Raw genomic sequence first — 13,407 nt, forward strand, 5'->3', positions numbered from 1 at the left:
TAACAGTGGAAATAAAATGTACAATACAGCACTTGGGAACAGCAGGGTACATCCATCTCATCTACCTGAGCTCCACAAAGCCATTCAGCACTGCCAGCGAGATGAAATCCTTTCCCCGGACCTGGCCGTTGTATAACAGAAGACCGTTCTGCTCAGAGGAGCGGAACTCCATGGCGATGCGCACGGTATGATAGGCCTTCATCATCTTAAACGCCAGATAGGACTTACCCCCAAATCCAGGGATAAAATACTGAATATCTACAAAAGTAACAACCATACATGAGTGCAGTGATTTACAGTACTCCTCACAGAGCATGAAACTGTTACAACTACTTTGCCGGCGTTGCTTGTGTTCCCAAAGGTATAGCTAGGAATTACCACTACATCCACCTGATCCTTTTTATTCAATGTGTTTTAAGACTGACCTGCCACTTGGACTCCTGCCCTGCTGAGCCCGCACCCCTGATTACACTTCTGACGGTCCGCATAGCACCTGTGCAGCCTGCATGGCTGTACCAATGCCATATGAGACAGGGGAGGTCTTTTTTTCTTGTCAGTGCTAATGAAGAAGGCTGAAGTTATGGAAAATAAATAGCCCATTCTGACTGCGATGACCTTTCTAAGTATTCTGGGCCCGATTCAGAGCCGTTCGCTATTTGCGGTCGTTCGTTCAAAAACAAGGGGTGGCTATTCAAATGATCCGTTCGCAAATTGCAGTCTGTTCACACCTCTAAGTCTGAACGAGCGAGCAAAACATATGCTCGTTTATTTGTTAAAAACGCCCCCTGGCCGCTCGCACCATACGTCATGTCCGCTATTTATTAGATTAATCGAGTACATCGACCAGCGTATGAACTGCTCGCTATTCTTGTGGTTGGTTTTTGCTACCACAATTTTGCGAACAGTTCTGGCTTAAAAAAAACCCAGTGACGTGGTCAATGACGCTGCTGTTTTAAATATGCACACCCATAAAACGCCCGTTTTGACCTTTAAGCACGCCTGCGTTCTGATTTCCACTCCCCGTTTTCAAGCACCTTCCCCTGTTACCACCCACATACGCCTCATCCTGTCACTCAAATTATCAGGCATTCGCTATTTTGCGAGCACATGAATTTCGGCTGCACTGACTGGTTCGCGCATGCGTATAACGATCCGTACGCATGCGCAGATGTGCGAACATCGCTCGGAACGAGCGTACTGCCGCTAGCGAGTGGCTCTGAATGAGGGCCTCTGTTTTAAAGGGCAAGTGTTTCTTTTCAAAACATATATGCTTGTTCTATGCAATTTATTTGTCTGATTACAGTATATAGATTATTTTATAGATGTTACTTATTTGTCATGTCTTATTGTATAGTTTATTGTTGTGCTGCATATTTCTGTTAATAGATACCCCAGTGTTACTGGCTCCAACAATGCATTTCTGTTTCCTAAATGCAGCATAATCACATCCTTACCAGACACACTTGAGTAACATTCCCTATAACAATACACCCTAAAGGTGTTCTTAATGTGATTTTCTCCAGGGCATGTAAAGCAGCCAATGCTGTATTTTAAGCTCAGGGCAACAGTAAGTTTGAATTTAATTTGTGGTACTGCAGAAACCATTAGTTGAACAGGACCAATTAACATAGTATTTTTGAACCACGTCTAACACCGATATCTGTATTGATAAGTAAAAATGTGTATTTTGTTTATTTACAGGTCATCTAATCCCATTCAAGACTAATTTGTAGAATTTGTTTCGCTAGTTACGAAACCAAATACACAAATAAGATGACATTTCACCTGTGGCTTGTACACGGTGATGGCAGCTATTCTGTGTGCTGGACCAATTTGCAGCCAATCAAATCGCTAGGAACTGGTAAGTCACTGCGGGCCTGATTCAGAGGTGGACAGTAATGCAGCTGTGACTGCGTCTTTCTATTCAGCGCGACTGCGTCTTTCTGCTAATGCCGCAGCCTCTGCATCGGTGACCAGGTTACTGCAAGTCATCGTCATCGCTGTCTCTCTTTCCACCCCAGTTTCGTCTCTTTGGTCATAAGGGTCAATGCGCCCACATTGTATATGACTGCATAGCAGCACTTACTTGTGCTCAATATACGCTAGTCAACTAGTTCATAGTTATCATTACTGGTTAAGCTCATCAAATGGCCGCCTCAGCCGTATGTAGGTGATGAGCATACTTATAAGGATAAGTCTATCTGAGCATTTAGCCCATTTAGACATTTGATCTTACTTTTCTCGCATACAGCTCCTCCCTTCCCAGCTGGACAGCTGCAGGTGAACTCTTTACCGTCGTCCTCACAAGTGCCGCCATGCATGCATGGATGCGAATCACAGGGTCGAAGTTTCTTGTTGGATGGTTTCCGCCTGTTTGCCGCAGGGGCGGTGGTTATCGGCCTCTTAGTGGTAGTGACTGGCCTTCTTGTGGTCATTCTCACGGTGGTGGCTGGGTGATGAAGGAGTGGCACAGGAGTGGTCCTGACAGTTGATAGCCTTTTGGGAGAAGGTGTAGTGGCAATGCTAGTGGTAGCCAGAACTGGTATAGTGGTTGTTACAGTTGTGGTAGTTGCCATGGTGCTGGTAGTTGCCGCTATCGTTGTGGTGGTTGCAACCATCGCCGGTACCCAGTCTAGTAAAAAATTTGCAGTTAGAGGACATAACATTCAGCAATACCTTACCTACAGTAATTACAGAACCAGCACACAATAAATTGGTCATTCCTCCACCTGAATTCAGCTTGCACTGATAAGCAAAGTGCAAATTACTAACGCTCTACAGGGCCTATTCATTATTGGGGGCCTAGTTGGCCCCCAATAATTAAGTACCCAACTCACTAGCAGTGGTGGATACTAAAATCCCAAAAATCAACTTGGGTTCACGCATTTGAACAAAGATTATCATTATCCTTTATTTATATAGCGCCACAAGTGTTCCGCAGAGCCTTACAGAGTACAAAAAATAATAAGTGAACAAGAAACGAGTAACTTACACTATATTACAATGCAGGACAAGGACATGGTTTATATACATTGCTGCAATAGCGATTAAAGCACTCACAGTAAGCAGCCGGGAGTTAGCAGACAAGTGTTAGGTACCCTTGTGGGGAGTAAGGAGTAGACGAAAGTGTAAGGAGAAGCACATGAGGGAAGAGGTTCCTGCTCGTGAGAGCTTACATTCTAAAGGGGAGGGGCAGACAGATAGGCGTGGCACAGAAGGGGAAGATAGGGAGGAAAGAGCATGAAGTCGGTTAGGCATCTGGCAGAAGGAGCCGAACAGAGGCGGTGGGATTGGCATTATCTTTATAATGAGTAGCCCCGATCCTTAATTTCTACAAAAGTTGGTGAAAATGTTAATTTTCACCTACTTTGTACAAATTAATGGATAATGATTAGACCCTAGCAGACCAGAATCGGTATGAGTTCAAATCCCAACAGCGGCTGGCCGACATGGCTGAAAATCCCGATCGTCCACAGGTAAGTATCAACTAACCTAACCCCCCTAACCCTCCTTAGGGGTGCCTAACCCTAACCTTCCCCCCGTGTCTAACCCTAATCCCCCTTCCCCGCCGCCTAAACCCGGGGGGGTGTCTAACCCTAAGTCCCCCCCAGGGGTGCCTAACCCTAACCCTCCCTTCCCCTAGCCTAAGCCTAACCTCCCGGGGGGAAGGGGGGCCTATGCCTAAGTCCCCCCCGGGAACCCTAAACCAAAGACACCACCTTCCCCCGCAGCTGTCCGCAGCAGCGCCCGGCATCAATTCGATCGGGATGCCGGGCACCGGTCTCCCGGCATCGGTAGAATGACAGGCGTCTAATTTTAGACGCCTGTCCTTTAACCCTAGCCGGGATAAAGCAGTCGGGAAGCCGGCTGTCGGGCTTACGTCCGCCGGCTTCCCGACTGCATACCAGCAGACCTTACTGCTGATACTGCACATTTTCTGTAACAGCAACAAAGCCTCTAAAATATACCTGTAGTCATTTCTGCCTTCCCCATAAAGTGGGTAAGCACAGTTTCCCCCGCTATCTTGTAATGAGGGTTTTCTGTCTGTGCAGTGATATTACTTTAGCTAGGCACGGCTCATTGAGGAGACAATCTGATCTCACAGCAGCTGCGAGTGCCCTTCTGCGGTTTCAAAGCCTCGACATGTTGCTTTGCAGGCATTTCTAGCAGAGAATGTTCTAGCTGTTCATTACACCAAAAGTAGGAATAACAAGCTCAATGTTTAGGAGATTTTGGATATAGAATGTCATGCATAGCCCTTCAATGAATTACTGGCTATGAACGACTCCCATTTTCTGGGTACGAACACACCAGAGGTGTAGCTAAGCCTGGTACCATGAGCCCAGGTCCACTGCCTCATGCACAGTTCCCTGGGTACTTATTTTACATACATAGGGGCCGATCCAATTCCATGCGATGTACTCATGGGTGCGAGTTACCGCAACTACGAGCGCACTTGACGGCAGCCCGAATTTGCATAAAAATGCTCACAGCCACATAGGGCTCTGAGCAAACTTATGCAACTTCGGACTCGGAGCTGGCCGGGAGATGCGGTGCTGTTGTCGGCGTTTTAATGCAGTTGCAACGGAAACTTGCACCCTTCGCGTGGAATTGGCCTCTCAAACTGTTGCAGGACATGAACATCAAATAGTTAAATATATATTAGAATTCCATATATTTTTACACCATGTGCATAGAAGGACTGATTATGAATGCTGTTAGCTTGGTTGTGGAGCTAGGCCCCAGGGCTTTTAGGAACCTAGCAACGGTTCTGGAGCACACAGTAGGAAAAGGTTCCACCTGGCCCCATGATCTGTATACAGCACAGGTTTCAGCAGATGATAGCAGGAGAGGTCCTTAGTACCAGATTCAGTAGCGTAAACTTTTTTTCTGGTGATTATCTTAGAAGAAAGGACTCAACAGCAGTGCTGCATTCATTGTAAATCTGCTAACATGATGAGTCTCCTGAACTCAAGTCAATATGCCTTTAATTCTGTCCCTGGATACACCACAGCTTGACCTTTACACTGGAAAGAATTCCTGCCAGCACCAGCCAACATCCCTTCAGTGAGATTAATGCCCCTATAAGCAATCATTTGTAATAGCCATGGGCCAAAATATCATGTCTGCATCAAGAAACAGAAAAAAATCCAATTGCTCAATATTTCCCACAGGGATAAATGTTCTAGAGTTGAAAATGAAACAGAAAGATGTACCAGGGATCTCACCGAAGTCCAGGAACTTCACGTTGTCCTGAATAGGCTTCTTTACAGAGATTGCCTTCTTCTTGGTGCTCTTGAGCCTTGCCAATAATGCTTTCTGCACATCCAGGGATGTCAGGCTAGTAGCTGAAATAAAAAAGATGAGACAATGCAACCCAATCGCATCCTGCTGGCATTATACATTAGAGAGCTCTCTCAATTTCCTAATGTACGAGCACCAGCTGCCCAACACAGCCTCAGAACATACTGCACTTGGGATGGAACGGCTCCCTGAGGACCATCAGTGAAATGCAGTAGACATTAGAGGAAGCCAACATTAGATAATCCAATGTACACAAACCTCTTCTTGTAGAAAAGGCCTCTACAGTCACACAAACAAATTATACTATTGTATCTTTTTCAGGAAGAAAGGTGTTCTAAGAGTAGAGAGTAACCTAAACATGTGGAAATTGGCGATTCCATAAAAGGCTCAAAACTGTGTGTTGTTACTTTCTATAAACAGGGCCACCCTGAGAGACATTTTTGAAGCCTGTGCGGGTTTTGTTGACATCCCTGTAGTCCAGTTCACTATTGAATTTCCCTGTGGGGAATCTCTTACCCTGCCCCTCATTACTTATGCTGGTCAACTAAGGGTTTGTGAACTGCTCAGGTTAGGTAGTAGTGGTTGTTGGGGGTTTTGGTTGCAACTTGCGGTTTGCAGTCCCTTGCAGGAGACTGTGCAGAAGCCAAGGTGCAAGAGGAAGGGAGTGGACAAGGCTCCTGTATCAGTGAGGGATTCCTCCAGGCTGGGGTCCCGGCTGGCAGCCAGTGTGTGAGAGGAAGGGTATGAGCACATCTCATGTGACAAACAGCACAGGATACTTGTAAGAAATACCGGACTAGGTACTACGGTCTGCTTGTGAGAGACCCTTTTGTAACTGTGTAAAGAGAAAAACACTACTAGGAAGGTGACCTATGACCTCCTAATCTATGATTTCTTTTATCATTTTTTTGGTGTCAGCTCCTAAACTGCAGAAAATAATTTAATATCTAATTTTTTTTAAGCCTTATATAAACATAGCCTGCCTGCATAAAAAGAGCTTGTTTGGAACATTGGGCCTGATTCAGACCCACTCGCGAGCGGCTGTCCGCTCGCAAGTGGGTCGATGGTCTGCACTGAGCATGCGCACGACGGAGGGAGCTCCGTCGTGCGCATGCGCCAGACACGACGAGCGAAGGACTTTCCTTCGCTCGTTGTGTCCGATCAAAGGGGGCGTGCTGTCAATGTTGATTGACAGCACGCCCCCTTTGGTGGGCGTGCCGGGGGCGTGCCTCCCTGACGGGGGCGTTCCCACGGGAACGCCTCCCGTCAGAAGCCGGCCCACTGACATCACTAGTGATGTCAGTGGGAGTGATTTTGGCTCTGATAGAGCCAAAATCACTCCGGAGCTTGCGGTTGAAGGCCCTCATTCAGAGCCGTACGCTCTGAGCAGAGCGCACTCTCTGAATGAGGGCCGGGCTCCATTTTCATGGAGCGTCCTCCTGGACGCTCGTATAGCTGTGGGTCACCACCCACAGGCTATACGAGCGTGCTTTTTGATGGCCGCGATGGTCGAGACCATCGCGACCATCGAAATTGCGAGCCGGAGCCTGCAGTTGAGGTTTTCAACCGCAAGCTCCGGAGTGATTTTGGCTCTATCAGAGCCAAAATCACTCCCACTGACATCACTAGTGATGTCAGTGGGCCGGCTTCTGACGGGAGGCGTTCCCGTGGGAACGCCCCCGTCAGGGAGGCACGCCCCCGGCACGCCCACCCGCCCACCAAAGGGGGCGTGCTGTCAATCAACATTGACAGCACGCCCCCTTTGATCGGACACAACGAGCGAAGGACTTTCCTTCGCTCGTCACGTCTGGCGCATGCGCACGACGGAGCTCCCTCCGTCGTGCGCATGCTCAGTGCATAACATCGACCCACTTGCGAGCGGACAGCCGCTCGCGAGTGGGTCTGAATCAGGCCCGAAAACCTCAACCGCAGGCTCCGGCTCGCAATTTCGATGGTCGCGATGGTCACGACCATCGCGGCCATCAAAATGCACGCTCGTATAGCCTGTGGGTGGTGACCCACAGCTATACGAGCGTCCAGGAGGACGCTCCATGAAAATGGAGCCCGGCCCTCATTCAGAGCGTGCGCTCTGCTCAGAGCGTACGGCTCTGAATGAGGGCCATTGTCTACCAGTGACAGTATAGAACAGAGGTGCCAATCTGTGAATCACCTTAGGTCACTGACACTGTACAATTCCGAGCATGTTCTGATTTTCCTGACTGGCAGGATTTCTGCATTTATAGAATGTATGGCATAACTAATGCAAAAAAGTCTGCTGTTGTATTCAATCACAGCCTTGATCATGATGAGGTGGTTCTAAGTCAAATAAACCCAGCACAATCTAATTGCTCTCACTGCACATTTCATGTGTCTGTCTGAATTAGCAAACCTGGATCGAAATGCGCTTCCACTATAGCTCTGATGGAGTTGCTCGGCCCCAGGTCTCGGACGCGGATGCTTCTGAAATCCCTCTTCACATCTGAATTTCGGAGAAGATTATCCAACTGCAGGACAAGTAGAGGAGAATGTCATTAGCAGAGAACAGCAGGAGAACTGTATCACTGAAGGGGATGAATACAGATAGTGAAATATCGGACTTGAGTTTTTGCACTAGATAAAGTGACCAGGAGGAGCTCAGTTGCTGCTACTATACTGCATTGGCTGAGGATTCTGAGAGTGGTACTTCAGGAACAGCCAGGATCCTGAGACTTACTTACAACTCCTGTTCTTAGGTTGTTTCCCTGACCTGTACACAAAGACCAGACATTATCAGAAGCCAGTATAATTTCCATAAAAGTCTCGCTTTGTCCCTGCTATGGGAACAGGGCAGACATTGAATACAATTTAGTTCTTTCTCCTTTGGTACAGAGAAAATTGCAAAAATACCCAGAGAAAAAGTCAGGCATTAACTAATGTGTTGCTTCTCTTGCCATTATTCTCTGATGCTCACAACAGTGCAGGGCAGATATGTACCAGAGAAAATACTGAGGCAGGGTATGGATGCCAGTATTTTTTGTCTTCAGACAGCAATCAAAATAGCTTAAGCAGACAGGTAATAGATGTCACAGCTTCTTTCATTTTTTGAATTAAATAGATCAGTGGTTCTGAACTCTAATCCAGGTACCCCCAACAAGGCATGTTTTCTGTATTTTTTAATCATGAGCAGGTGAGTTAATTTACTTTGCTGTGTCAGTAATTATCCCACCTGCGCTCCTGATTCAGAGATGGACGCAAAACCGATTGTCATGTAGTTTGAGCGATTAACGGTAATCTGCGTATGTGTATGAGTCGCACTGCGGCTGTGTAAATACAAATCACGCCGGCTGCAAATGTGCATATTTACACACAGCCTCTGCGTACAGATTTGCAACTTCAGTGGCATTAGTGTACATTTCTGAATTAGGCCCTTGATCTGGTCTTCTGAGAGCAGCGTGGGCAGGGCCGTAGCTAGGGTAGTTCGGCCGGTGCAATCGCACAGGGCACCACAGGTCAGGGGGCACTGTTTGGGCCTGTCAAACTGTTGTTTATTATCATTCTCACTTGTAACTTCCTCTTATTTCATCCCCAGCATCTCCTGGACTCTCCTATCTCTTCCATGGCCCTTCCCCATGAAGCCATGGCCCTTTTTTTGGTGCATCATGTCCCTGTGAACAATGAGGGGGCGCCAATGCTCTTTCTGGCACAGGGCACCAAAAAGTCTAGTTACGGCTCTGAGCGTGGGGATCTGGAGGCCATGCGGGTGACCCCCATTGCTAAGCCCCCACCTCTCATTTTAATCCATGCAGTGGTACTAGTTCGGCCACCGGAATGGTTAGAATAGATACAGTTTGGATTAGGAATTCTTATTAAACTGATAAGCTACAATCTCATAAGTAATAATTCAGACGACTACAGCACTGTGCAGGTGACCAGTCCATTCTAAGCTTGATATGACTGCGTATTATTGTAGTTTAGTTTAGACTAAACACACGGAACATTAATCACTTTTCTTTGAGATTAGTAGAATGTCCTAATATCACAATAGTTATTAGCTCGCCTTCTGTTCCTCTTTCCAGTAATGCATGAGGCATCTAATCCACTACTGGAATCTGGCTGGCGAGAGCCGTAGTGTATGAGAACAGACACTTGTGTGTCCCTCAGAAGCCGTCTGCTCCACAGACTTGGCTGCCGTGCATGCCATCCATCCCAATGAATTTTATGCACAATAAATGGATTTGGAGATACATAAAAGAGGAATCTGCAAAATACCAATGCCAAATGAACCAGCGTCCTCTAGTCTAACTCAAATAAATGGCACAGTCATTGTGCTCCTGCAGATTTATGAATGTTAAGGTCATTTTCATGCAGCGATAACATCACATTATTTGACAAGAACCCAAAATCAGGGTTATGTAGAAACATGACACACTCGCTGTTTTGAGATACCAAATGCCCTTTAAGTCAATCATTGGGTAGAAACAGAAGATATGTTTAAAATGAAATTATCAAGTGTACCGAACTAGCAAAACACTTTATTAATTAGGGTATTTCATATTCATTAATGTGCCTATAATGTTGGTTTCTGTGGAAACTAAATGGTAATCAGCATAAAGGGCTATAGGACAATTGCTGCATTTCTAATAGTAAACGTTCTTCTCCGCTACAGCACAAAAACACACTCTTATGAAGCGGATCCTAAACCAGAAGCCTCCCCATACTGGAGTACAAATGGTCAGACCCCCAACATGACCTCATTTTATAGTGTCCACGCTTACTATATAATTTATACTTCTGCCAGCACAAAATCAGGACTCTGCTACTGTTATAGTAAGCATATAAAGTTAGTTTTACAAAATATAAAGAAATATACTCTTCTTTAGTATCCAAAAAAATCAAGGCACTAATGTTGATCATTCATGTAGAGCGGGGGAGGTAACAGGAACTGATCGGCCTGTAAAGAACGAATAGTATCTTCTGCTTTCATCTCCAACTTTCTACCTTAAAAGCTACCACCTTCTATTTCCTCCTGGACAGAACCAGAGCTGATAACATCCTATATTTCCCATCACGGGTGGCGGCAAACAGAGGTAAGGATTCTGTTAGGATTAAAGATAAAATGGGAAGAACAGTGGCTGAGAACAAAGAAAGAGAAGATGGAAAGGACAGACAAAGAATGTAACAATGTGTCTTCTACTAGATGTACACGAGAGAATTATCAGGTCATTTAAATCTGTGCGCACCCTATGAGATAAACCATTTTCAGCATCCATATGCGAGACTAGGAGATGATTGGTTGGTTATCTCTCTCTACCTTATCTCTCTGCACGGTTTGATACATCTCTCTCCCCCTATGTGTATGTAATGAGATAAATGCTTTTCTTTGGAAAAGAAACCAAATTTACCTATTAAATGAGTCAACCTATTTAATGAATTCAATGATCCAAGGCAGGAAGTCAGGAGTGAAATGAGCTACCTGGTCTGCCAGCATCTGAACAATCCTATTTTGGAGTAGATTCTGCTATACCCATATGTTAGTCTATCGGTGTGTGATGGAATTAAGAGTAAACTAAAGGCTGGGGTATATAACAGTAAGGTGAGGTGTGCTGCCTGAACTGATATAACCTGCTGACTGGTGCTAAATACAGCAAAATACAGATCTTGCTGGAGAGCTAGATCTTGGAAATGACATGTAATCTAATTTGCATTACTATAAGGTTGTTGTCTACACATTGATGTCAAATTCTTTATTTAACTCTGGCAATTTAGCCCAAATTTTTAAAATTCCACTAATTTAAAAGGTAAAAACAGACGAGATAACTCACTGTTATCGTGCCAGCATCTCGCAGGCTACTGCATAAATTTTTGCATCTTTTATCTGCTTTTAACTTGCGTAACACCTAATGCGCGGCATCATGGTTAAAAATGTACTTTTATCTCAATGGGAATGCATAGTACATACAATGAGATACACTGAAATAGGGTTTACACGTATTGTTGAAAACAACTTCCTGTTTTGTTAGACACCTGTTTTAATATTGAAGATTGAATTAATTTGTAAGCATGTCTAAATGCATTTACAAACTAAATACACTGTATGGTTTATATGCTTTTAATCCATATAAATGCATTAACAAAAACACATTTATGCAAATAGCAGCTATTCAGTTGATATTTATAAAATAAAATCTAAAATGATGTTCTTTTCACAAGCTGATACTCATCTGCCCAATATTTTTCCATAATTTATAAATAGATAATAATAATAATCATAGTGACAGTTTCAATGAACAATTATTATAATGAAGAGCTAACTAGCAAAATGAGCTTTAGCCAGCAGGGGGAGCTTTCAACCCATCCCATCATGCACCTCTTGCAATACACTGCTGTGAGCAAGAAGTATGGAGCGCAATATTACTATTTAAGCTTACAGCTGGCACAATGCACGCAGCTACATCAAGTATTCATGGGTTTAACAAGAGAGAAGAGCTTCTGAAATCAAAGCAAAAAAAACAAAAACAACAATAGAGCCAAACATAAAAATCAAGTGGGCAGATGGGATATAAGTCTGCAGACAAAGTTTGATCTCTATATTTTGGCTAGTACTTTCTAGAATGGATTTGAAAACGTATCTCAAACACTTCAGTGACTGCACAGCCTCAAGCCTCTGATCTCCTTTTCAGTAGTGTCTGGCACTTCCTCTCCCATCCTGTGCGCAGACTGCTGTCCAGTCCTAGATAACCAGTCCTATTTCTAATTACCACAAATATTAGAGAAACAAAACGAGCATTTCCAAAAAGGCCAAAAGGCGTATTTTCCATTTCATATTTTTGCCGTTTAATTTCTGATAATCGGCAGCTTTGAAGACTCAAAAAATGGGGTGTGGCCTAGCTGTCACAAGCCCACGCCGCATTTCTGTGTGCATGCCTTTGGTGTGACATTTGCAGAAGTATGACCTTGCATCACACTAGTTTTTAGTCACGTTGGGAGCGAACCCAGCACATTGAAAATACAAGCCAGATCCACATATAATACACTGCAACAAACCACTTCCACATAAAATATATTGGAAAAGCCAGAGGCACATAAACTACGTTTTAAAACCACATCCACCTCAAATACATTATTAAATCCAGAACCACATAAAACACATTGAAAAAACATGATTCACATAATACACACTTCATTCCAGCCCCCTCCCTTGCCATTCCATCCCGACAGGTCTTAGGCTTCCCCCCCCACTGGCTCTCAGGCAAAAGTGCCCATTATGCAGTGCCCCCTGTAGTTGTCCCCATATTCAGTGTCCCCTGTATTTGTGCCCCTTATGCAGTGCCCCTTGTATGTATGCCCCTTATGCAGTTCCCACAGTGGTAGTGCAACTTATGCAGAGCCCACAGTAGTGGTGCCTTTATGCAGTGCCCCCAGTAGTAGTGCCCCTGGGCCCTGAGTAATGCCCCCAGTAGTGGTGGCTCATGACATCCTCCAATAGTGCACACTGGGGGAGCCGGAAGCTGGAGCCTCCGTCTCCGGCTGCTCTGCCGGGCGCCCGCTGGTAACTGAATCTCAGCGGGCGCCCGGCAGTTCACAGGCTGTTTCTGCAGCAGGGGTCGGAGGTGGCACGCCCCGTGCGATTGCACGGGTCACCTGCCCCTAGAAACGGCCCTGGCTGCACGCAAGCAGACAATGCCTTCAGTCTGCGCATGCTTCTGAGTCAGGTGTCCCGATGGTTACCACCGGGAGCCACGGAACGAATTTGGACGCAGAGAGAGGCAATTTCGGTGGGTGTTTCTGGGTGGTAACAGGGGGGGTGGCTAGCCAGACGTGGGTGTGTCGTGGTCAGTGACTGCGTCTTAAAACACAGTTGCACTGACTCAGACGGCCATGTTCAGATGGATAATCCCTGCTTTAATAGGGCTGATGCAACGTTCGATGGTGCAACCTTAATACACACAGCGTGCAGTTGGTGGGGGACCCCTGTACGAATACCATCAGCTGCGGAATTATCACAAAGGCGCAGTCGTTCTGCGGCAAACCACCCGGCTGCAATAGCGAGCACCTCTGAATTAGCCTAAAGCATCTCGAGGCCTATTAGGTTACACATTATCCTCTTTTGCAAACCTTGCGCAT

At 45.6% G+C, this 13,407-nt stretch overlaps 1 protein-coding gene across 13 annotated transcripts in view; it reads right to left on the reverse strand.

The window, feature by feature from the left end:
- The window catches only part of AGRN (agrin), a 582,966-nt gene that overhangs the window by 59,017 nt on the left and 510,542 nt on the right, over positions 1–13,407 (reverse strand). For 11 of the 13 annotated variants that reach the window (XM_088481095.1, XM_088481096.1, XM_088481100.1 and 8 more), the window contains 4 exons: positions 7,694–7,808; positions 5,217–5,348; positions 2,237–2,632; positions 66–258 (listed from right to left, as the gene is read on the reverse strand). In XM_088481095.1, the coding sequence (XP_088337221.1) occupies positions 66–258; positions 2,237–2,632; positions 5,217–5,348; positions 7,694–7,808 (836 nt within the window). The remainder of the gene's footprint in view (positions 1–65; positions 259–2,236; positions 2,633–5,216; positions 5,349–7,693; positions 7,809–13,407) is intronic. The other 2 variants (XM_088481094.1, XM_088481090.1) reach the window with 1 other exon arrangement.

Source organism: Taudactylus pleione, unplaced genomic scaffold, assembly GCF_031769625.1.
Source record: "Taudactylus pleione unplaced genomic scaffold, aTauple2 ptg000264l, whole genome shotgun sequence".
Classification (NCBI taxonomy): Eukaryota; Metazoa; Chordata; class Amphibia; order Anura; family Myobatrachidae; genus Taudactylus; species Taudactylus pleione.